General features: G+C 39.3%; 1 protein-coding gene across 2 annotated transcripts in view; it reads left to right on the forward strand.

The window, feature by feature from the left end:
* ZFR (zinc finger RNA binding protein) overlaps positions 1 to 19,772 on the forward strand; it is a 31,954-nt gene extending 12,182 nt beyond the window's left edge. Inside the window, exons 8-20 of one of the 2 annotated variants that reach the window (XM_083402736.1) lie at positions 691 to 973; positions 1,673 to 1,869; positions 4,230 to 4,349; positions 4,743 to 4,888; positions 5,262 to 5,424; positions 6,212 to 6,417; positions 6,998 to 7,148; positions 8,452 to 8,593; positions 13,116 to 13,213; positions 14,043 to 14,138; positions 16,736 to 16,847; positions 17,010 to 17,107; positions 18,365 to 19,772. In XM_083402736.1, the coding sequence (XP_083258862.1) occupies positions 691 to 973; positions 1,673 to 1,869; positions 4,230 to 4,349; positions 4,743 to 4,888; positions 5,262 to 5,424; positions 6,212 to 6,417; positions 6,998 to 7,148; positions 8,452 to 8,593; positions 13,116 to 13,213; positions 14,043 to 14,138; positions 16,736 to 16,847; positions 17,010 to 17,107; positions 18,365 to 18,544 (1,992 nt within the window). In that variant the 3' untranslated portion in view covers positions 18,545 to 19,772. The remainder of the gene's footprint in view (positions 1 to 690; positions 974 to 1,672; positions 1,870 to 4,229; positions 4,350 to 4,742; positions 4,889 to 5,261; positions 5,425 to 6,211; positions 6,418 to 6,997; positions 7,149 to 8,451; positions 8,594 to 13,115; positions 13,214 to 14,042; positions 14,139 to 16,735; positions 16,848 to 17,009; positions 17,108 to 18,364) is intronic. The other variant, XR_014502782.1, reaches the window with a different exon arrangement.
* The last annotated feature ends 6,598 nt before the right edge of the window (positions 19,773 to 26,370 follow it).

Genomic DNA, 26,370 nt, shown 5'->3' on the forward strand with positions numbered 1-26,370 from the left:
CAGTAAAGGTGAGCCCCCACCTTAGGCAGGGATTGGTTGTACTTGGAGCTCCTGAATTGAGCCTATCAGAATAAGGCTTGCATTTGGAGCGAGGGAGAGAGAGAGGAGAGAGAATGATAAGTCGCTCTGATCTGAATCACGGAGTTGGAAGGGACCTTGAGGAATAACTGGTCAAACCTCCTGCAATGCAGGAATCTACAGCTGTCCCCTACAGGGATAAAAACCTGCAACCTTAGCATTATCAGCACCACTCGAACCAACTGAGCTACAACACATTAAAGAATTTGCAAACACACATCTCTACATAGTGTCCCATGTACTAGCTACCAACATGAACACAATCAGATCTTTATGCACTAGAGCCTCTTTTGGTGTCTCCGAAGGTGACAACAGAGGCAGTGTCAGAATGGCGCCAAATGTAAAAGGCACTGAATGTTAGTACCTCTTGCAGAGGAACAGTTGGGAGTACATCAGTTGTGGGGCAGGTGGTTGTGGCTGGGGTGCAGTTTCATGGAGTATTTCATATGTGTATTAGACGCCATTAAGTTTCCCCTCATGAATTCTGTGAATTCTTTTGAAGGTTCCTTGAAACTTATACTTTCATGCTCTTAGAAGTACAGACAGGATTCTAAATAGACGTTGAACAATTTTGTAGATTCTGCTGTTAACTTTCTTCATTGGTGGTTCTAGGTGGTTAAGCTTCATACTAAACTTGGCAAGCCCATTCCTTCAACCGAACCAAACGTTGTGACCCAGGCTACGTCTGCAACATCTGCTTCCAAACCAACTGCTGTCTCTTCAAACATTGCAACTAACAGCAGCACTGTGAATTCTTCCGTTTCATCTTTGGCAGTGAAAATTCTTACTCCTTCGGCCAATGTGCTACTTAGCACAACTTCCAACAACAAAGCAACAATAGTTCCAGCTAATGTTGCTGTAAAGAAAATATCCACACCCAAAATTAACTTTGTTGGTAAGTACTGAAGTATTTTAGTGAGAAGTTCAGCAAGATACACTAAATAAACTTATGCAAGAACAGGTTTAAAATGAGTGTCTGCTATGATTTTAACAACCACTGGAAATTCTAATTTTCTCTCTGCTTGGCTGCATGAAGCCCATCAAACCAAGCATCTGTTTGCAGTTCTAAGCACTGTCTCTCTCATGGCAGTGTTTGTCTCATGCACACAAATTGCTACTCAAATGGTTTAGGAAAGTATTATATCAACACTTCTCTGCTCCAACATGCCTTTTATTAGAGATTACAATACTGAACATGGGGCTACCGTGGAACACAACTCCTAATGTTGTATGAACAATGCATTTTCAATAGCTGTCATAGTGTTTTGTTTGGTCAAGGCTCAGCATGTTCATGTCTTGCACCCAATTATCCTGTCCTCTTGAACGCCCCAGGCCATGCTGTCATTATTAAAACAAACTGTATAGTTTATTTGAACTTGTATTTTATTTATTTTAACTGTTTATGTTACCTGTTCTTTGAGGAAAATACTACAGTATTGTGCTATGGTTTGCTTGCTTGCTTGCTTGCGTGTTTATTATTTACAGAATATCCAGGTTTTTAAGCAGTAGGCCAGCCTCCCCTTGGTTGTGGCAAGAAATGTGACTTGAAAATGTAATGAAAATTAATATTCACTTGTGAAATGTTTCATCTTAGGTGGTAACAAGCTACAGACAACAGGAAGCAAAGTGGATGAATTAAAAGCAGTAGAAAATATCAAAACTACTCCTTCTATTGCTGCAGTGCAAACACAGGAAATTAAGCCAGATATGTCTGCTGAATCAGTAACATCTACAGCTCTTGCTGCTTTGCAAAGTGAGGTCCAACCAGTGGGTCATGACTATGTCGAAGAGGTATTTATGTTCATTAAATGCAATTAAACAAAACTGCTGAATTAATGTGTTAGATTACTTTATATGGCTCAGAAGTGTGAAATCATGCTGATAATTAAATTAGCTTCATGTCTCTGTGTGAGGTAACTACTTGGCTATTTTGTCTATGAAAGAATTTGCAGTGGAGTATTAATAGCATTGTCCATCCTTCCCTGAGTCTCAGATCTTCTGAGGAAGGTAATTGTGAGTGTCTCTGCCATTTAAGGTCAGTAGCTATTAAATTAAATGCCTTTGTCTTCAGGTAAACTAGAGTGTGAATACTGAGACTGTCTTAACAATTCTGATCACTGAGGACGTGGAGTGTCCTTCAAAACTGACCATTCAGAGTTCCAGCTCCAAAGGAGCAGGTAGTGGGATATATAGCAAGATGGCAATCATTGGGACATGTAGTAAGATGGCTGTGTCTTGTAAAACAGGAAAGTGATATGGCATATTACAGGCATGTCCAAAGTCCATTTCGGAGGCCTAATCCGTTCGATTTAATCCGGCCCCTGTGGCAGTATATGTCCTGCGGTAAAATACTAAAAAAAGTTCATCAGGAAAGCCATTAGGAAAGAAAAGGAGTTAAATGCCTCTACTGGGAGCTTCACAGATGGGGCAACATTTGAGAACATTGTAAATTTAATAGCTACTGACCTTAAATGGCAGAGACACTCACAAGTGACCTTCCTCAGAAGATTTGAGGCTAAGGGCAGGATAGATGGACATTCTTTCAGGAATCTAGATCCCATATTGTGTTGGGGGGGGGCGTGTCTCATGGCACAGGTTCTCATTAGGCCTCTGAAACCCTTTCCCCCCAGACCATGGCCAGCTGCCACATGTGCTACATATGTGACAGCAGATGAGAGGCAAGTAGATGCCAAAGGAACAATCAGGAGCTTAAAGTGAGGGGCAAACCCACACCATAAATTCAAAGCATATCAAATGCTTATTTAAAGTACGTGACTTTCCCCAATGAATCCTGGAAACTGGTTTGTTATGGGTACTGGGAATTCTGTCTCTGTAGAGCGGAAGTACAGTTCTCAGGATTCTTTGGGAGAAGTCATGTAGCTTAAGTCTGCATTGTATTTGCTTTAAAAGTACAGTGTTTATTTGCCTTGAGTTCCCAATTGTTCCTTTGCAAGCAGGGCTTGCTGACAGCGAGTTCCACTAGGAAGTTCCCCATCCGGGATCTAGTTCTCCAACGTTAGTGTAGGGTTTTCTAGGTCATAATCAGCATTTTGAAGTGAGCCTAGAAATGCATAGCTAACCCCTGTGTCTTTCAGGACAAGCGTTACATGCAGGGTGTAGATCTTTCAGGATCAATATCCTACACCGTTTGCTCTGTTCAAAATTCTAGTTACTATGCTCTGGACCAGGGGTCAGCAACCTAAGGCCCATAGACCGGAGCGGCCCATGGGGGTCGTTTGACCGGCCCATGAGCCGCCCCCAAACTGAAGTGCCCGCTCGCATGCTGTGCTAAAGTGGCGTGGCGCAGGGACTTGCTTCCTCGGCGCCAGAAATCACATCTGTGCAAACGCACATGCCCCAAAATGTGTCTGCACATGTGCAGACACAGAAAATCACGGGCACAATCCAGCCCATGAAGGGATCTCCGCGGGACCAATCCGACCCTGGCAAGATAAACCTTGCCGACCCTTGCTCTGGACTAGCTTCCAAACTGCCTTCAAAGGCAGCCCGCTTCAAAACACATTAGTAGTTACTGTGCTTGCTCTGGTGTTTAGAAAAGATTTTAACAGTGAAAGGACATTTATAGAATGGTATTTTGGCGTAGTAGAGTGTTCTTCAGCAATTGAGAATAGTGCCTCAACATAGTGTTCCAAAGTAGAACTATTTCAAACTTGCTCCAGAAAAATCCAAGGGGGGTTGGAGTGGCAAGTTACCTTACTTAAGGAGGGGTTTTAGCTGCTGTGGCTCTAGCAGAGGCATTTGCTATATGAATGAGTTCAGGGGCGCAGGATAGATCTAGATTTCTGAAAGAGCTGCTCGCATGGATAGAAGTGCTTTGTTGGCTATGAGAAACAAAAAGCTTTGCACTTGATCTGGAACACAACAATTAACTTGGAAAACAGGTAATTCAGCTTTGATATCAGACGATAGCAAAGGTAAGAATAGATATTTGGATCAAAGTTGTGTTTTTTAAAAACCTAATGGAAGTCTGCTATAGCTGGTTAATACAGGTTCTCTGTCGCCACTATTGCATAGATTTTATGCCAGAACATGTCTTTGTGTGAAAATTTGACAAAAATTAGTTCAGTTTCTTTATAAAAACGAATTGTGTTAAATGACCATTTTTATACTGCTTTTTCTTTATTTTTAAGGTACGGAATGATGAAGGGAAGGTTATTCGTTTCCATTGCAAACTTTGTGAATGCAGTTTTAATGATCCTAATGCTAAGGAGATGCATTTAAAAGGAAGGCGGCATAGATTACAATATAAGGTAAGTTGACTGTAGCAGCGTAAATGGTCTAGTTCTGACTGTCTCTCAGTAAATTTGATGGTGATGAGTTTTACTTGGTCTCTTCTAGGATGAAACCTAAGCAGGTAGTACATCTATTTTGAGCACCAACTGTTCCCTCCCCCAGCTGAACTATGGTAGCCATAGTTTGCTCCACATATTAAACTACTTATATGTATTGCAAATGAAAGTATTGCATGAGGAGGGATGATACTGTAACTTACTGTTTGCTCCTCATAATATTTTTTAATATGAAGGATTGTGTCTCTGACTGAATTGCAGTTTTTGCTTTGCCTTGGTGAAAATAATTGGATCTGACCACAGAGAATAAATCTTACAAGAAAATAAAATGAAAATTCTCCTTCTCTACAACAGAAAAAAGTAAACCCAGACTTGCAAGTAGAAGTGAAGCCGAGCATCCGGGCAAGGAAGATCCAGGAAGAAAAGATGAGGAAGCAGATGCAGAAAGAAGAATATTGGAGAAGACGTGAAGAGGAGGAACGGTGGAGAATGGAAATGAGGTTAACATGTAGACTTTAATAGCGACCAGTGTACATTTTGTAAACCTGAATTAGTTTCCATTCTATGTAACTATATTCCTATGAATGCTTGCCTTGGAAAACCTGGATTAATTTTACCTTTAAATAAATAATTGAAAACAGGCATAGAAAATATTTATAAAGAGTAAGAATGGCTTTTTATGGGTGTAATCCAGATCCTACTATGAATTCTGTAGCGAGTACAGAATTATTGAACCTGCCGCATCCAGTATCTTTTTTAACATTTGAAGTTCCAAAAATTAATTTTGGCAGGACCTGAATTATTGAACGTATTGTCAATAAAAGGTATTTCTGCATCAACTGAAAGCATATGTGATTTCATTCATATACTTAGACGCTATGAGGAGGACATGTACTGGAGGAGGATGGAAGAAGAGCAGCATCATTGGGATGACCGCCACAGAATACCTGATGGAGGATATCCTCATGGACCTCCAGGACCTCTTGGACTACTTGGTGTTAGACCAGGAATGCCACCACAGCCCCAGGGACCAGCTGTGAGTAATGTTCGCATTGTCTCTCTCCTCCTGATGTATTTGGTGCCACAGACTGGGGGTGGGGGGAACCTAGCAAGTCAACCAGGTCTGCAAATTATGCCTAGGCTTAGTAGCTAAGCATTGGCATCTGCTAACCAACTGTGAAATCTAGAGCCATCATGATGGCACCATCATATTACATGCGTTATCAGGACACTTATTCCACCATCAAGTCTTAATCTGAGCCCCATCAAATGAAGGAAGGAATAACATATGTGACTGCAGTCTTTTGTTTCCGTTTCCATTTCTTTATTTATGGTATTTGGTCCCTTTCAGTTCAGGACCATAGCTTACAGTGTCAAAACGTGTGCCCCCCCCCCCCCCCCGGTGATTACAAGGAGTTTCGGACCTAAAAAGAGAATCCCCATCTTAGTTTTTAAACTCAGACAAGATAACTGAATAAGGATTCTCTTACAGTGTGACCAGCTGAGATTCCGATTCCTGTATCTTTTGAATTTGATGTAATCTGTAACAAATAATAGTAAAACTTGAAAGCCTTCCTAAGTTTTGGTCTGTATCACCCCATTTATTTTCCAGAGCAGGGAGAGCCTTTAGCCCTGGTGGGTGGTTTTGATTCCAACCAATTCTTCATTTACATTTTTTAAAGATCTCATTTTCTTTATGCGAGCTCTTTTAATGCAGAAAACTTTGAGGCAGAAAACTTGATAATTTTAATAAAATAGCAAAGAACAAAAAGCAGGAAAACATAAAACGTATCTGATTTTTAAAATCCACTTTCTGTATTCAGCCTCTTCGCCGACCAGATTCTTCAGATGACCGTTACGTAATGACCAAACATGCTGCTATCTATCCAACTGAAGAGGAACTCCAGGCAGTACAGAAAATAGTTTCTATCACTGAGCGTGCACTGAAACTTGTATCTGATAACATGACTGACAATGAAAAAAACAAGAGCAAGGAAGGAGATGATAAAAAAGAGGGCGGTAAAGACAGGTATGTTTTATTGCCATTGTTGCTTGAAATCATTGTGCTTGGAGAGGGACTAAGACAAAATGGAGCATTTGCCCTACTTCATGCCAACTTAAACTTCTGTGCCCAGAAATACTGGATTCTGTTATCAGAATGATGGATCCCTCATTTTTGCCAATGAAAGTTGTTTGCTTAGCAGGCATTCTCCAGAAGCAACTAGGAACTGCATTTCTTCAACAGCAACTGCACTTTGATCAGATGAAAAAGTCCTTCAGCTGTGCAATAGATTCTTAGCAGCACTTCAGACTACTTTTCCTTGGCTGAGGCTTTATCCTCTTGCTGACGGTAGAGAAGGACTAGCCCAGAACTCCACCCAGTGTGAGAAATGCCAAACTTTTCATTGCACCTCTTTACTGTCTGGATCTTTTTTCCAAAACTCTGTGCTTTCCGCATAAAAATGTACACTGATGTATGTAGAGAATGACAGAATGCACACCGTCCTCACGGGGGTGGTATGTTGCACGTGAAGGGCCCTGCATTAGGCTTCTTTTCTTTGAGTGCTCTGGCCCTTGAGACACCTGCTTCTCACTTCATTTTTGCGCAGGGCTTTGAAAGGAGTCTTGCGAGTGGGAGTGTTGGCTAAGGGTTTGCTGCTCCGAGGAGACCGAAATGTCAACCTTGTCTTGCTGTGTGCTGAGAAACCTACGAAGACATTGCTGAGTCGCATTGCTGAAAATCTGCCCAAGCAACTTGCCGTATGTATGGTCTTGAAAACATTTGGTATTTTTCACTGGGGCTCTGCCAGTAAAATTTCCTCTATATCGTAATTTACTTTGAAGTAGGAGGACTGGCAGTGAGCTATTTTCTAAATACAGGTATAGATGCTCAGCCTGCAATACATAGCTGCACTGCCATCCTGTAATAGGAGTGCTCCTAGCCTCTTCACGGCTGTAGGAAGGCTGGAATAAGAGCCTTGTAGTACTGCTTGATGATGGGGAAGATGGAAAGGAAAGAACACCTCCCTTCCTAGTCTCCTTAAAACTCCACATTGTGTTATATAATGCTAAAGAACTCTGGTAGGAGATTGACTGCCAACCCCAAACATGAGCATTTTATTGTTTTATAGCAGGTGCTATAAGAAGGAAGCCCTCCAGGCCTCTCTGGCTCTGAGGACTCTCCCCTGGGCCACATGCCTCACTAGGCCTACTTCTCACACCCCTTGAGGGTAGTAATAGTAAAAATTTGTTATTTATACCTTGCCCATCTGTCTGGGTTTTCCCAGCCACTCTGGGCGGCTCCCAACAGAATATTAAAAACACAATGCCAACATCAAACATTAAAAACTTCCCTAAACAGGGCTGCCTTCAGATGTCTTCTAAAAGCCAGATCGTTGTTTATTTCCTTGACATCTGGTGGGAGGGCATTCCACAGGGCGGGCGCCAATATAGGTCTTTCAGGACCGGTGTTAAATGGTTTCAGCGGCCAGGCACCAGTGTAGCTGCTGCATTCTGGATTAGTTGGAATGTGCCTTTGAACTCTGCTACTGCTTCTTGCTTGCCTGGAAGAGTGGTGTGAAAGTACGTCTAGAAATTAGCCTGCTAATTAGGTAAAAAATGCACCTGTTACTCGACCCATTTTTCTCTCTGGGTCCTCTCAGAACTGGATTGGGCACCCCCCCAGGCTACCCAGAAAGGAATGTTAGCCCACTTTTTCTATATTCATTCAGGGGGCAGGGTGGATTCTGCACAGTGGGGAAGCAGAACTTTATTTTTCCTTTCTCCTCCATCCTAAAACCTTCCAATATACAGTGGGAAGGCCTTAACCTCATAATGGCCACCTGCTCCTTCCCTCCAGGATACTGTAAATTTGTTACAGACTCAAGTAAGCCAGTTCTCTCTCACACCTTACTATCCTTTAATGTATGAATTCATGATTTAGTCAAGGCACGGTACAAGGTACCTTGACTAAATTCCCCAGCAACTTGTGATGAACCTCCAGGTATTTTGGATTAGTCCCTTTTTGTGTGAAAACATTTAGCTTCTTATTTGCATTCTTTAGGTAATAAGTCCTGAGAAATATGAAATAAAGTGTGCAGGACAAGATGCATCCATCATTTTGAATTCCTGTGTGGAACCTAAAATGCAAGTGACCATCACGTTGACGTCACCAGTGATTCGGGAAGAGAACATGAGGGATGGAGGTTCGGAATCTGTTAAAAAATGCTCTATTTTAATTGGCTTATTCATTCTGTCATAAACGGCATTAAATCCTGGAAGGCAACATGCTGGCATGTGATACACATTTAATGGCAATTCATAAATCAAGCAGTCCTGTGTGTTTTTCCAAAACCTATTTTAGACTTATTCACTGCAACCAACAACCTCAGATTTCTGGAAAAAGTAGGTGTTTTTTTTTAAATGTGCAAACCTGTAAATGTTTATTACTCAAATACCTGCAAGTTGATAATCAAGAAGTCTTCCTCCCTAAGGGAGAAACTACACCAGGAAATTATATTGTATGTTTGAAACTGGATCAGTCTTAGCCTTGACTTATATGGCACTTAGTTAATTTTTAAGTTCAAAGTGATTCTGGCTTTGCTTGGAGCAAGATGTGTATTTTTTTCCAGTTTTTTGAGGTTGTTTTCTGGACTGGAGTATAAGACAAAGAGCTCCTAATATTGGTTGGAGTGTCTTAATTAAGTAGTACATATGCAGTGTGTTTATAGTAAAGAGTGATAGCTGAGTTCAGTTAAGTAGACGTTGGAACTTTAAAACTCAGTATGTATTTATGACCTGTGCGATCCTACTGGTGCCAGCAGTGTTGCTTTAGGGTCTCTTCTATAATTCTTTGAAAGCTACAAATGTTTTTAAGCCAGCAAGCATGATAATTTAATGTCTGCAATATGTTGGCTCTATTTAGAGGTCAGATAAAATGAACTTTGTTTTCTTTTGTCTTGTGTTGGTCAAAATAAACTTTTTGCAGGCACAGTGGTATTGCTGGCTAAGAATCCATAAGCGTAGGAAGTAAGGCTCTATTTAAGTTCTTGTTAGTGTAGAGTGAGTGTGCTTGTGTACATACACCTGTGGAATGAATTCTTAGCATTATGCTTTCAATATTTGAATAATTGCTTATGTTATTTTTTAAAAGTATAACTATTCTAGAAGCAAGCTTTCTCAAAAAGCTTATTTTTTAAAAAAAAGCTTTAATATTAATGTACATAGTATTTTTTTTCCTGGTTTTTAAAACACTGCTTAAATTTACATAATACCATTGGCTTTTAAATTCTGAAATAATCACAGATAACTTTGCTTGATTGCCCTGAGTTCAGTTTATTTATTCATCGTTACCAAGTAACAGAATGAATGTCAGACATCACATTTGGTTATATGCAACCTGTAAAGATTTGGCAAAAAAAGGAAAACGTGGATAGAAAATTGCACAACTATTTTGAAAATGCTCTTGATGCCATTTCACTGTGCCAGTTAATTTCACGATCTGACTTCAAAAGAAAATAAAGCTCCATTTTTTTGTCTGACCCAAACATTAATTAGAGTTGCCATTCTAAGTTTGATAATACTAAGTTTGATAATATTAATAGAGGAAAGCAAAGCTTTTAAAGTTTTTGAATCATTTCTTCAAGACACTGAGCAGCTTAAAATGAATATGTGAAAAAGTTTACCTCTGAAATATGTGGTTTAACTGCAAATTGCAGTAAACAAGACTTTTATAAAGATCGTTGTTTATGTGCTGCAAAAAAAAATATGGTATACTCTTAACTGCAGCTCTTAATGCTCGGTGTCTTAACTTGGTTGATGGAATCTAGCTGGCTTTTGGGAGTTGAATTCAGGTGGCAAGGAAGGCTTTGCTGGAAGAACCCAATTTGAAGTAGATGTATTTCATTTGCTGGTTGAATAACATCTTATGTAATCCTATTCAGTTGCAAACTGAAGGGGAAGGAGAAGGTAAACACAAAACTGTTAACCATGTAGGATTTTGTTCTTTACAGTTTTGTGCACTTAACAGTTAAATTTACAGAATTTACTCCGGATATAAAGATTCTGTAATCCATGCTGCGGAATGTGTTTCTTCAGCAAAGTGTATATGTTTATGTTTTTTATCCTTAGCTTATTAGCCCCGGTCCAAAGCCTTCTAGCAGAGACAATTGAATCCTGTCAGGGATTGCTGCCAAGACATCGGAAGGATTTTTGACCAAGGTTTTCTAAAGCTCAATGTCACACCTGCCATATTTTTGAGGGGGTTTGGTTGCATAGTCCTAGCATTTACTGTTACTTTTGTGTTTTGTCTTTTTTTTCCTTCTTGTCTTTGTCTCTCTCTTCTCTAGAATTAAGCAGTGTTCACACTAGCTTTGAAACAGTTGACTGGGTAATACTTAATTCACACCTGGAATTGAAAGCGCATGTCATACCTGTTAACTTTTTAATAATGAAATAGTGTGGACACAGCATGTCTTATTGAAGATTAACCCCTTATTTTTAGAATACAAGAAAAATAATCTGCACTTAAAAAAAAAACTATGGTTGAAGCTAAGAGGGCACACTTGAATTCTGATTCATTTAATTTTAGGACCAGTTTTAAGGGGTTAATCCACTTGGAGTCTTTATGCAAAAATCCACATATAGGAAAGTCTTTTAAATGGATATCCAGCCCAGATAAGCTCTCAATTTCTATAGCTGCTTCAGCATCTTCTGATGGCTTCAGGGTTGATTTGCAATGGGTACACTCTATCTCCCACTGAGGTCAATGACAAATCTCAAGCTTAATAGAGCTGGATCACCCATAATCTTGCTTGTCAATTGTATATGGGTCTCTGGATCATTGCATCATATTTTTTTTTTAAAAAGTAGTGCTTCGAAATACAAGTGTTTTAATACCATTATTTAAATAATAATAATCCAGAACTTCAGTGATAATTAAACTGAGTAATGCTATTTTCTTGCAAGTATTTTTTAGGAGAGTATAAATAGTTTTTATGAAACAAAGCTTGCTCCCACAAGCTATATAAAGTAGAATAAACTCTCCCTATTTTGTCAGAACTATGAACTGAACTTTAAATGTGTCAATTATCAAATCGTACTGCTGACTTTGGCCTCAGTTGACTCTTTTTCCTTAAATTTTCTGTCCTTTCACTTGATACATCTATAATCCTAATGTCTTCTTTCATTTGCTTTGAAATCTCTCACTAATGTGACTCATTTTTCACTTCACTGTATCTGTATAGCCCATAAAATTCACCATGTTAAAATGGCATAAATCCCATTGCTAAAATGTTTAAGACTTGTATATCCCACTGGTAAAATATTAATATAAGCATAAACAAATGGATTTCCTATGAGAGGTGTACAATTCAGGCATAGCATACTAAATGAAATTGAAATAATTCTGTGCACAGCGGAAGTGTCATTTATATAAATTTTGGCTTGCATTCTCCTGACCTGTTTCTCTTCATTGATGGCTGACCTTCAAGCCAAATCTGTTAATATATTGGTTTACGTTCTTTTCCTAGTTGGTGTGTTCCATGAGTCTTTGATTTGCTGTTATGGGTATGTTTGCTTCAATTAGACTACATTTTAATGTCCCATCTGCTGAATAATCCAGGCAAAGTCTGGTTGCATTCAACATTTATTTTAACAGCAATTTTGTATTGGCAGAAAATTAAAAAATATCTAGAAATACTCTTGGCTGCTCAACAGGCAGTTACAACATATTTAGGAACAGTAATTATAACTGACACAAAATCCTTGTTTGGAAAATAAGAATTTACCAGATGCAGTGTTGTTCTTTCTATCACACTGCTGTTGCTTCTGCTTTTCCTGGTTTTGATTTTTCCTCTTACTTCCTTCTCTTAAGACCCCTCTTTCTTGTTTTCTTCTGGTATACCCCTGGATGAAATTGGGATGGATATACACGGCATGCACCTTGGTGCAATAGGAGCCTAGAGGGTTTAAGAAATACAAAAATGTACAGGTGCTCTTGACTTGAATTTTACAAAGTATTTCACATCCCTTCAGACTCCATAAAACCAAAAAATCTGGATTGTTTCTAGAAGTATAGTTTTACCTTACCTTAATGTGAGGTATCCTAGTACATCATGGGTCTTGACTGCTCAGGAAGAATTTTGACCCATTAACTAGGCCTAAGTCTGAGGTAGCATGCGGCCATTTTAAGTTGTCCCAACAAACACAGGGCACAATCCACTGGGAAGTTGTTCTGCACAAGCACCATTAAAATGGATGGGAACTTAACAGAAATGCCCATTCAGTTCAGTGGGGCCCACACAGAAGAACTTCACAATAGATTTTGCTCACAGTTTGTTGTAACTTTTGCTTCATTCAAGTGGATTTTTGTGTACCTTCTGTCTTGTGTTTCCTGTGCTGGTGCACTGTGTCCAACCATTCTTCCTTCAACATTTTAATTTTAGGGGAAATTTATTTTTCCAGAGGATTTTTTTTCACAAATAGATGGACATAAAAAAAAAACAAGATTGAGAGCTAACCTTGTATTATGCTCTTGATTACCTTTTGTATTGGGCTCAATGGCCACATACAGATTAAGGGATTATTACTACTATATACGAATACATTGGAGATAGGGATTGCAATATAAATGGCACGTGTGACATGGAAGCTAATTTAAGGAAGTGTCTTGCTCACCTGGTCAAACACCCATTCCTCACTGCATTTTGCCAATTCAATCCATTTTAGATGTAACCTCGGGTATGGTGAAAGACCCACCGGACGTCTTGGACAGGCAAAAATGCCTTGACGCTCTGGCTGCTCTACGCCACGCTAAGTGGTTCCAGGTTCGGAACATCATTTTACTTTCTTCTTGTAGCCTTATGAGAGAGAGTAGTTCAGTTGTTCGGTTGGATGTTAAACTATGCGGAAAAACTAAAGGTTGCCCATAGTAAATATGTGTATATATATCTATTATGTGTACTCATATATAAAATTAAATGACATGGGGGAAATTAATTCATCTTGGAAGATCTGTATAGAAGAACTGCTTTATGCCGTTCTTGCCAATTTGACGTCAACTTGTTTTTCTGGCCACCAAGATAGCGAAGTTGAAAGCTTGACTCGCTGGGGGAAATCGTATGTTTTGTATTGGTAATGTGTTCCATAAGGCTGCAGAGTAACTTTGCTTTAAATAACAGAATGTGTGTTTAAAGCTTTGTGTGTTAGATGTAAGACTTTTACCCTTTATTTCTTGAAGCTTATTAAGTGTAGGGAATGAAAGGTGAGAAACTATTTGGTTTGGTGACTTTGCACTCCAGCAAAGGTACGACAGAGAAACCAAACAGATTCCCATAGCCTTTCAGTCTCTCTACTTGTTAGCTCTTTACTCCTGTATTTCTATTATAGGAAGGTAATTGTATTTTCTGTACAAATGAACCAAAGTGTGCAGGAATTCAAGGTATATTAGTCTTGTATAACCTGTGCACCTTGACTTCTCAATTACTAACCTTGGCATAAAATGCTTCTGTAAATGGCAGCTCCTGGAATGTTTCATGTGGCTTGTTTCTTTTCTGTGTCTGAGCTTCCATTGAACAGTGGTGTTTTAGCTTCTCTAAGAGGCCTATTTTCTATTGGTGCTGGGATTGATTAACTTGATTTTGTATTGCCCTCAAGGCTAGAGCTAACGGTCTGCAGTCGTGTGTCATTATCATACGTATTCTTCGTGATCTCTGTCAGAGAGTTCCCACTTGGTCTGACTTTCCAAGCTGGGTAAGTACTTCCTTTTTGTTTATTTCATTTATGAATAGTTTCCTATGAAGCATCTCTTAAGTCATTTCACAATGCAATAAAACAATTGCATACATAAAAACAGTTGCAAAACTAGTACAGATACTGACTAGGACAATAATCTGCTTAGTAGGCTTGTTGAAAGAGGGAAATATTCAACAGACACCAAAATGACAATAGAGATTTCTGGTACTCCTTTCCTTCAAATGCTCCATACTTAATTTATTTGAAGGCATTCATTTGTTTCAGAAGTGAGGGTATCCATAATATCAGGACAAAGCAAAACATTTTGAAACACATTTTCCTCTCAAGAATCATGATAATAAGGCAAACGTGTGAGAGAGAACTTCTGAACCAGAAGGCCTCACTCTCATTTTTTAAATAAGATTTACATACCATTTGATTGCTGTGAAACTTATAAGTGATTTACAAGAAATAGTAAAGTCTCAATAAAAATGATTAAAAAACCAATAAAACAATTAATTGCCAATTCTCTGTGTTCTCAGAATTACGCATTAAATTCTTTTGAATATCCTTGCAACTTTGGAATTTTATACTTCTCTTAAGCAGCTGCGTTTATTTGCTGGCTGTTGTGATGCCTCATAGCTTCAATCCAAAGAGCTCCTTGTGCTTATACAAGACACACATGTTGATTACATATATGCAGAGATCCCACTGACACAAAATATTTCTGCCTGATTTAGGGTGATTCCTCCCTCCTCTGGTGCCCCCACTTTTTATGAAGAGTCCTTGACCCTCTAGATGCAGTTTATGGGACATTCAGCAAGAGGAGGGGGGAAATAGGATACCTTGGGTACCCTAAGCCTAGTCACTTGGATTTTCACAAGAGACACTCTTAGCACTGCTATATTCTCCTGTGGTTCATCATCTGTCAATCTTCAGTATGGCAGTATCTGCACTTTTTGAAGGCACTTCCAATGAACATCAGGCAGGCACCTACAGTATTGTCATTTAGGTTCCTGCTTAAAACTTACTCGTTCACCCAGGATTTCCTGGGTAAATAGCTGTATTGATTTTGCACTTGTAATAATGATGATGATGATAATTTTATATTTTGTTCTTAATGTTGGCAGTATAGAAATGTTTGCAAGTTATTAAACAAGTTGCTTAAGCAAGCTTCCCTTTGCTTACACAACTATTGGATATAGCAAACATATTTTTAATTGCTACTGCTGTCCTTCAGGGGCAATTACAGAACAGTGCACAAAATAAGTATTAATTTTGAAGAATTTGAGGGGAGCTGGATCTTTCTAATGACTCTTGCATTCCTTTTATTTATGAAAATTTGCAAGGAGTGTGGGCTGTACTGAAGATGTCCCTGTAAGCTCTGCATCTAATTCAAAACACAGGCCCTTCACCTGTGGAATTCAGTGTTGTGCTATGACAACCATTCCGCCAGCAACAAGCATTTCAGCTGTCCAGATGGAACGACCTCCTCCTCCACCACAGCCATTTGCTCTTCTGGGGGTTCTCTTGACCCTGCAGAGCAGATTATGGAGGGAAAGCACTCTTGTACTAATGGGATTCCCTATGCTGGCTTCCGCTAGCACACTGGGGTAGTTGAATCCAGCCCATGTTACTGATAGGGCTCCACAGATTCTTGCAAGCCTTGGATATGATCATTATTTATGGTAACTACTGAGCTACTCCCAAGGCCCCTGGTATGTGCAGAAGTCTTAGGAGAGTAGGGGGTGAGCCCCTTATTTCCCAGTAGGCTTCAGAGATCCTCTGAAGCTGTGAGTTTTTTGCTCGTTTTTTCTGAGCATCTTCAAAGCCTGGTATGAAGTGAGAGACAGTCATTTCTCTCCCCCCCAAGTTCTCTGCAGTGTGCAGATTTGTAGTTTTGTTTTGTATTATCAAGGCTAGGTGGTGGTATCTGATAACCACATATATACCCTGACTATTGAAACTGTATGCAAACATTTGTGTGTGTTGCCTTTGGCTTAGATTCTAATTTCTTGTGAATGGAACTTTGTTGATGCTCCTGTTGGCAGAAGTTCACCAATTCCCCCTCCAGCCCCTTGCCCCCGCCATCTGTTATGGAGCATTAGGGGGCTCTCTGGAATGTCATGGGGCATTGGAGAATACATGGGAAAGGGGAAATTAGTGAAAATCTGCAGAGGGGCAACTCACAATCTAAGCCTTCTTCATATTTTTGCAGCACAACTCTTCAGTGTTTTATGCAGCAGGACCCCATTTTCATGTCAAGATTGCATCTGATTCCAGCCTGCATTCATTTCCTTGATTCATTTATAGGTTAAGCACATTTTTAATGAACAACACTAGACTCCATTGTGGCTTCCACTGAGAGAAACATGGCAGCATGAATTGATATAGGGAACTCTTTTTTTATTAAAAGGCTTTCTGCAGGTATCAACAGTTGCTGTATTGGTTTAAACTTGCTTATATTTTCTGAGCTGCAAAGTTTTAAGACTGTGTTAACAGACAGCCATTGCTCATAAAGTTATCATGTGCTACTTACCAGCTGATGGCATTCTACATTTCGTCTTCTAAAGTGTGGATAGTGGTTTATCGTTACATCTCTTTGTTTTATTTAGGCAATGGAATTATTAGTAGAGAAGGCAATTAGCAGCGCTACTGGACCACAAAGCCCAGGAGATGCCTTAAGAAGAGTGTTTGAGTGTATATCTTCGGGAATTATCCTTAAAGGCAAGTAGCAGTCATAGTCGACACTTGAAATGCTGTGTTAAACTGATTGGTTTGTCTACTTTACACATTATTTTGTTACAGTATAGGAAGAATGAAATAATACTATCTTCATGAAATTAGTAAAAAGAAAAAAGAAAATAAAGTATACTTTTTTGTTTATAGGTGGTCCTGGCCTTTTGGATCCCTGTGAAAAAGATCCTTTTGATACACTTGCTTTAATGACAGATCAGCAACGAGAAGACATTACTTCAAGTGCACAGGTAATTAAAAGTTCTCAGAAAATAGTTAAATATAGTGAATATCTGATACACAAACTTCAAAAAGGAAAAAAAGAACCTGATCTGAAAAATGAATTTGCTTCCTATATGCTGTAGTTTAATTTCAGTTTTCGATTTTAATTTTGTATTAAACGTACTAAGCACTTAACAGGTCTCTAGGCAACTTACACCGAAGAACATACACAAAAATACATCATGAAATAGAAAAGGGGGAATCATATTAACTCTGGGTGGGTGGGTGGGTGGGTGAGCCCCTCCACCATAGCAGTAGTAACAATGCTGGCAGCAGAGTAACAGAAACAAAAATTATACTCCCACCCAGTAACCAGCACAGCCCACCTCCCTAGTCCCTGTCGATGCACCTGTTGGAGCAGAGAAAGAATTACTAGGGTCTTTTACCAATTTTACAAATCACTGCTTTTCATCTTAAAGGATGTGAAGAAAAAGGAAATGCTATGTCAAAAATAATACCAAATTCACTATTTAATAAAACTGGTTGAAGTAATGATAAAAATCAGGAGCTATATCGATAGTGGCTAGTCAGGGAGTTACAATTCAGGGTAGCATACGGAAAGAGCCCAACCCATGTTATAGACCAGGGTTGGAGAACCTTTTTGGCCAGTGGGACAGATCTCTCTCTCTGCACCCTGCAGATCAACATTGACAGGTGCTTGGTTGGGGGAGATAGTTATCAAGCAGGATTGAACTCCCCATGCATCAGCTGATGCACAACAAATTCATTCCCGCTTCCTGAAGGATTTGAGTGCACCAACACACCTGATCTGGTTTACACACACAAACCAAGCAGGGTTGAACTCTGTGCTTCAGTCCTTTCCAGCTGCAGTATGCAGCCATGTTTTACCTGCCCAACAACCAGTGTCACATGTGAGCCACCTGTGGGGCAGCTGGATGACAGTGGTTTGATAGGCCAAATTTGGCCCATGGGGCAGAAGTTCCCACCACTCTTCTAGGCAGTTTCACTTCTGAAGGCAGAGGAAATACAGCATTTTGCAACATATTCTACACAGGGGACCAATTTTGCTTCACTATGCAACTAACATTTTGTTTTCAAGGAACTTTCAGAAGCTATATCATTAACTGAAATTCCATAAAGCTGTATGGTATATATAGAAGAGTTTTAAATACTCATATATGGTCTTGAAAATGTCTTACTAAAATGAACATGCATCTATTTTTAGAAGTTTAAATAATTCTGATAACCTTTTTCCTCCTCCACAGTTTGCATTGAGACTCCTTGCATTCCGTCAAATACACAAAGTTTTAGGAATGGATCCCTTGCCCCAGATGAACCAGCGCTTCAATATTCACAACAATCGTAAAAGGAGACGGGACAGTGATGGAGTTGATGGCTTTGAAGCTGAGGGGAAGAAAGACAAGAAAGATTATGATAACTTTTAAAAAAAGAAAAGAAAACTGTGTTTGGTGTTAACAGAGGCCATTTGTTCTCTGAATTTTTTCTCAATGTCTGTTAAATACATCCAAAAAAGTTAGAAAAATTACTTTTTGTGTGGCATTCACACCATTTTTTTTAGGATGTGCAGACTAATTATGGTAGAAAGAGATCACAAATGGAAACTATTCTGACTTCTAGGGGACGCCTCATTGTTTAGTTTCTAACTTCTAATGTATGATTCTTGTTTTCTCTTCTTTACGTTAAGTAGTACAATGTATACTTAAATTCCACTGTATTTAATACAGTGTTTTGTGCTTCAGTTGCTTTGTGTATTTTGCTCTTTTATTTAGAATTTTAAGTTACCATTGACACAAGCTGTAAGTTGCTTTGTATTAGAAAATGGTAAATACAGTCCTTCACTTAATATTTTATAGAGGAACACTTTTTGTAAAGTGGGTCTGCAATATTATTTCTCCTAAATGTGAAGCGTTAACACAAACTTATCCTGCTATTTAAGTGCTTTCAATTAAATGTTTCTGCCAAATCCATGGCATTTGTCTCTTTAGTGATATAATGGTGTACTTAAGACAGATTTGTGTTACTCTAATCAGGTTTGTTGTTAGTTATGCATTAGCAGTATAAATGCTGAACATACACAGTTTGGATTTGCTGCAATTTTAGCAACTGCATAATTGATTTTAAAAATTGCATGACTTTGTTTTTAATAGAAGGGCTTTAAAAAAGTATCAATTTAGGTTTCATGCCTAGGTCTTTGTATGATTGACTTTGATATAGCAAGGCCAAAAAATAAATTTCTGAAATTTTGCCGAAAACATTAAGAGGGCATTTTTCCCTTTGGGAAAGAGCTAGCTACTTGTTTTCAAAGAGCTTATCAGTATGGTAGCTCTGAATTAAAATAATTGTTTGCTATATCAGTGCCTGTGAGATTGCTCCTTTAGCTATTTCCTTACCAAATTATTCAGTAACTTTCATTTTAGGTCTACAACCTGAACGTAGATACCAATCTTTCTGGAAATTTGAAGGTTGTTAAAGAAAATAGCAGAAAATTATTTGTGGCCATAGTGTATGCTTATGTGTCCTTCAAACAACTAAATATTATAGCAGTGCTGTAATTCAGGTCTACATCTGGCTGTTGATGTATGCTCTGGTACACAGATGTGATTTGTTACAACACTACAGTGGAATCTGCAAATAAAACTAAAATCTATTAAATGACTTAACGTTCATTATACACTGGGAACATGCACTTTGCTTTGTCTTTCTGATGGGATTATGCTAGTTTTCAGCACATAGATTTAACATTGGCAACCGGTGGTGTCCATCCGCCAATGGAATAGATTTCAACAGTGGTGGCTTCCCTTTCCTCCCTCCCCCCCCCCCCAATCTGCTCCAGATTCATCCATCCAAACCAATTACAAGAAAGGAGATTCTGACTAAACATCAGGAAGAACTTTGACAGTAGGTGCTGTTCAACAGTGGAACAGACTCCCTCGTGAAGTGGTGGACTTTCCTCCTTTGGAGGTTTTTAAGCAGAGGTTGGATGGCCATCTGTAATGGGTGCTTTCGTTGAGATTCCTGCATTGCAGGGGGTTGAACTAGATGGCCTTTGAGGTCCCTCCCAACATATAAAATATGATTCTGTAGGGTCGAGGGGGACCCTCCAGACCAGACTGTAGGGGAGGTTGCAGTAAAGTGGAAACCCATGTGATATTTATGTTGCCCGGTGTTCCTAAAATTTCTTGAGAAATAGGAAATTGTAAATGGTTGACTGATTTCATCAGAGACTGCCATGTTCTGGCGCACTTCAATTTTTGATAATTGCAAATCCTTCAGGCTGTATTTGTTCTAAATTCATAACATTCATTAACAGACACGTAAGTGCAGTATATTGTACGAAGGGGGATGTATCAAAGCTGAATCTTTTGAGCCATTATGACTACAGTGGTACCTCAGGTTACAGACGCTTTGGGTTACAGATGCTTCAGGTTACAGACTCCGCTAACCCAGAAATAGTACCTCAGGTTAAGAACTTTGCTTCAGGATGAGAACAGAAATCGTGCGGCGGCGGCAGGAGGCCCCATTAGCTAAAGTGGTACCTCAGGTTAAGAACAGTTTCAGGTTAAGAATGGACCTCCAGAACGAATTAAGTTCTTAACCCGAGGTACCACTGTATACCTAAATTATTAACTTTTATTCTCATTTAAGATTTGATGCATCATATTGGCGAGCACATTGTGAGAGTACCTGGACGTAGTCAGTTTTGGTAGCATAGAGACTTCAAATGCTGCTGGTTGTGATCTGAGTGTAAGGGGACTGGGATGTTTTTAGAAGCGCACACCTTTTCTAATAATGGGGCATTTTTCTATCTTAGGCCACATAGCATGTTGCTACTCCCCCCGCTCCCCCCAAAAAAAATCTGTGGTCACATATTTCCATGTCTTCACATTTCTCTTTTGGGCCTTCACATTCTCCTGTGTGCTGCTTCTTCAGCATTGTGACAGTGGAAGAACATCTTTAAATGATTTTTTCCAACATTCGTGCACTATAATAATACATGCAGCTTGTAGTGTGTTTTTACGCACAGCATTTGGATTTTAGGACAAAGTTCTGTTTATTTTTAACAGAGTATGCTAAACATCGGACCATCATTTAAGACAGCATTGGTAACCCGAACAATAATTAACAGTGCAATCTTCTACATGATCATTTGGGGGAAAGTCCCATTGTGCTTAATGGGCCTTGTATTCCTTCCCATGACTACCAGTCTGGGTAGGCGAGTTGTGCCAGAGGCACTTAAGTAGCTTGTCACCACACCAGCTTGGGCTCCCTCTACCCCCAGATGGGAGCATTTTTGGGAATCGGAGGCAAATACTTAGGAGGGGAGGCTGAAAGCACCCAGCCTACCTGGCTGTCCCCTGAGCCCAATGTAGCTTGTTTTTACTCTGTCAAACCCCGCACACATCGCACCAACCAAGTCATTTTAGGCATTGGGGTGGGGAATGTCAACTGAGGGAACGCACCCAAGACCGCAACAGCCTAGTTTATGATGAAAAAGACGGAACAAACAAGAGGAGGCCAAATGTTGCTTCAAGAAAATGCAAAGAACCTATACTGTTGCATCTACTTACAAAAACTTCTGGTCTCATGTTACAGAATAGATGGTCAGCTGAGGGACTTTGGAGGACAAAGGACAGTTGGGCAGTGAACATTGACTTTTGGAGGTTGGGTGATGGACTAAGGTAAAGGGACCCCTGACCATTAGGTCCAGTCGTGGCCGACTCTGGGGTTGCGGCGCTCATCTCGCTTTATTGGCCGAGGGAGCCAGCGTACAGCTTCCGGGTCATGTGGCCGGCATGACTAAGCCGCTTCTGGCGAACCAGAGCAGCGCACGGAAACGCCGTTTACCTTCCCGCCAGAGCGGTACCTATTTATCGCTTTCGAACTGCTAGGTTGGCAGGAGCAGGGACAGAGCAACGGGAGCTCACCCCGTTATGGGGATTTGAACCACTGACCTTCTGATCGGCAAGTCCTAGGTGGTTTAACCCACAGCGCCACTCGCCACCCGTTAATTACTGCATTTTCCTGCGAAATGGAGACTATTCTGTGCTTTGTATATTCTAGAGGAGATGTTCTCTGGTATACTCTGCCCACATTACAGGGTTCACCTCCAGGTAAGAGTACAGGATTGTAGTCTAAGTCTTAAGTACGCTGTTTCCAAATTCCAATAGAATGAGAACAAGATTTTCTTTTTTTTTTTTTTTTTTATAATATATTTATTGAAGTTTTCAAATAAAGCATATATTAGATAAGCACAACTTGTCATTGTCCATTTAACATCTCTCAATTGTTACATGGGACTCCCCCACACCTCCCGCATACACTTACATCATTGTTAAATTAATTTCAAACAAATTATCATTTAACTCATCTTAATTAATAATCTTAATTTGGTTTGACATATAATTCAACCTTAAATCTAATTTAATGGTAGACAATTATCTGCACTGGCATCCAATTCAACACTCAGCCAAATTACAATATTTTTGTAAATAAATCTTAAATTCCCTCCAATCTTCTTCCATCCTTTCTTCTCCCTGGTCTCGAATTCTGCCGGTCATCTCGGCTAATTGCATATAGTCCATCAGTTGCATCTGCCATTCTTCCACAGTGGGTAGCTCCTGAGTTTTCCAATTCTTGGCAATTAATATTCTTGCTGCTGTTGTTGCGTACATAAAGAATGTTCTGTCCTTTTTTAACACACTCTGGCCGACAATACCCAGGAGAAAGGCCTCTGGTTTCTTAGTAAAGGTGTATTTAAACACCTTTTTTAATTCATTATATATCTTCTCCCAAAAGGCCTTCACTCTAGGGCAGGTCCACCAGAGGTGAAAAAAAGTTCCTTCATTTTCCTTACATTTCCAACATTTGCTATCAGACGAATGGTATATTTTAGCCAGTTTAACAGGGGTCATGTACCATCTATACATCATTTTCATCACATTTTCCTTCAACGCATTACATGCAGTGAAGTTCAGCCCAGAGGTCCACAACCTTTCCCAATCTTCAAACATAATATTATACCCAATATCCTGCGCCCATTTTATCATTGTTGATTTTACCATTTCGTCATGTGTGTTCCATTTCAGCAGCAAGTTATACATTCTTGAAAGTACCTTAGTCTTAGGTTCTAACAGTTCAGTTTCTAACTTTGACTTTTCCACTTGGAATCCTAGCTTTTTGTCATTTTTAAACACTTCTTTAATCTGAGCATATTGTAACCAGTCTCGCACTTTGTCTCTCATCTTTTCTAAACTCTGCAATTTCCAGTTGTCACCATCCTTTTCTATTATCTCCCAATATTTTGGCCAGTTGGCCTCCATATTGGCTCTTTTCCAAGCCTTAGCCTCCAGGGGTGACAGCCACCTCGGAGTTTTATTCTCCAGTAAGTCTTTATATTTTGTCCAGACATTAAAAACTGATTTTCTGACAATATGGTTCTTGAAGGCCTTATTTATCTTAGCTTTATCATACCATAGATATGCATGCCATCCAAACGCATTATTAAAACCTTCCAAATCCAAGACATCCGTATCTTCAAGAAGTAACCAATCTTTTAACCAGCAGAAAGCTGCAGCTTCATAATACAACCTTAAATCTGGCAGGGCAAAGCCCCCTCTTTCTTTCGCATCTGTTAATATTTTAAATTTGATTCTGGGCTTTTTGCCCTGCCAGACAAATTTAGAAATATCTTTCTGCCACTTCCGAAAGCACTCTGTCTTGTCTACAATCTGCAGTGTCTGAAACAAAAATAACATTTTTGGCAATACATTCATCTTGATGGCAGCTATTCGGCCTAACAAAGAAAGATTTAGTCTTGACCAACTATCCAAGTCTCTCTTAATCTCTGACCAGCATTTTTCATAATTATCTTTAAATAAACTCAGATTTTTTGCTGTTATGTTTACCCCTAGGTATTTAACTTTTTTAACCACATTTAGTTCTGTCTCTTTCTGAAGCTGTTCCAACTCAGTATCTGTCAAGTTTTTCCCCAAAACTTTAGTTTTTTGCTTGTTTAACTTAAATCCTGCCACTCGACCAAAGTTTTGAATCAGTTGTAGTACTCTTTTCAAACTAGACTCCGGCTCCTGTAATGTCAGAACTAGGTCATCTGCAAAAGCTTTAAGTTTATATTGTTTCGCTCCGACCTGAATCCCTTCCACCAACCGGTCCCCCCTAATCATATTCAGGAGCACTTCCAGAACCGAAATAAACAGTAATGGGGAAATCGGGCAGCCTTGTCGTGTACCTTTTTCAATTTTAAACTCTTCTGTAACCACATTGTTAACTATCAGTTTAGCCTTTTGTTCTGAATATATTGCCTCAATCCCGTTCTCAAACCCCCGTCCCACTCCCATTTCTTTTAAATTCCCCTTCATAAATTTCCAAGATATGTTGTCGAAGGCTTTCTCCGCGTCTATAAAAATTAAAACTGCTTTAGTGTTTATGTTTGTTTGTAAAAGTTCCAATATGTCTATAATGTTCCTCGTGTTAGTAAACATATGTCTGCCCGGGAGAAAGCCTGCCTGGTCTTTATGGATTATCTCACTTAAAACTTTCTTAAATCTTCGTGCCAAAACATCTGCAAATATTTTGTAATCCACATTTAAAAGGGAGATGGGACGGTAGTTCTTGAGTTGTGTCTTTTCAGTTTCTGACTTTGGAATCAATGTGATAAATGCTTCTTTCCACGATTCAGGCGCCTTCTTCCCCTCCATTATTTCATTACTGACCTCCAACAAAGGTTGTATCAAATAATCCTTCAATGTCTTATAGTAGTTAGAGGTCAGTCCATCTGGCCCTGGTAATTTGCCCTGTTTCAGACTCTGGATGGCCTGTTCAATCTCTTGTCGTGTTATTTTGCCATTCAAAATTATTCTATTTTCTTCTGACAGCTTTGCTAATCCATTTCTCTCCAAAAATTGTGTAATCTCTATTTCATCTTGTGGCCCTTGAGTGTATAACTTTTTAAAATACCTCTGGAAGCACTTTCTAATCTCTCCCGGGTTCTGAATGTTCCTTCCTTCAACCTCTAAGTTTGTTACTGTATTTAATCTTTGTCTCCTTTTCAACTGCCAGGCTAGCAGTTTCCCACATTTATTTGCCGATTCAAAAGTTTTTTGTTTCATTATTTTAATCTTCCATTCTATTTCCTGATTTATCAGTTTGGAATATTGTGCCTGATAAAGTTTAATTTCTCTCAGAATCGGTTGGGACTTCGGGTTAGATCTTAACTTCTTCTCCAACTCTTTGATACTTTCCAGAATTTTATCTTTCTTTTCATTTTGCAGTCTTTTCTTTAAAGAATTCTGTTGAATCAAGAACCCTCTCATCACAGCTTTACTTGCATCCCAGATAGTTCTTTTTTCCACCGTAGTGTTCAAATTAATCTCAAAATAGTCCTTTAAAGTTTTTTGGGCCTTCTTTACAATTCTTTGGTCTCTAAACAGGCCATCATTCATCTTCCATCTAAAGGAGCCGGTTGGGATCAATGTCATATCCATTCTCAAGGCGTTATGGTCGGAGCATGTTTTAGGGCAGATTTTCACCTTCCTCACCTTAGGTGCCAGACTTCTAGTTATCCATATTTGGTCGATTCGTGTCCAAGTCAGTTGAGCTTCAGAAAAGAATGTTCCTTCTCTTCCCAAGGGGTTTCTAACTCTCCAGATGTCAACCCAGTCCATATTGTCAGTCATTTCAAAAAAGGTCTTAGGTAGTCTTCCCTCTTTAGTAATGTTCTGGTTCTGTGACTTATCCATATTTGTTGATGCGACCCCGTTCATGTCCCCCATCATGATGACGTTGTTGTAATCCAGATAATCCAGCATGGTCTCGTGCAACTTCTTATAAAAATCCGATTTACCTTCATTTGGAGCATAAATTCCTAATATCAAAATTTTTTCTCCTTGATACTGTACTTCTATTGCGAGGATTCTTCCACTTTCATCTTTAAAAAGAAATTTTGGTGAAAGGCTCTCTTTTGCATAGATCACTACACCTCTCTTTTTAACTGTATCCGATGATATAAATTCTTGACCAAGCCTTTTATTTATTAACACCTTTCTATGGAGCCTAATCACATGTGTTTCTTGTAAGCATATAATGTCCAATTGTTCCTTTTTTAAAATATGAAAAATTTTAGACCTTTTTTCAGGACTGTTGCAGCCATTTATGTTCCAGCTCAAAAGCTGCAGAGACATCCTGGATAGGTCTGGTTATTCTTTCTGGGGTGGTACCTTGTTCTCCGGTCCTT

Source organism: Podarcis tiliguerta, assembly GCF_965153285.1.
Source record: "Podarcis tiliguerta genome assembly, chromosome: 11".
In the NCBI taxonomy this organism is placed as follows: domain Eukaryota; kingdom Metazoa; phylum Chordata; class Lepidosauria; order Squamata; family Lacertidae; genus Podarcis; species Podarcis tiliguerta.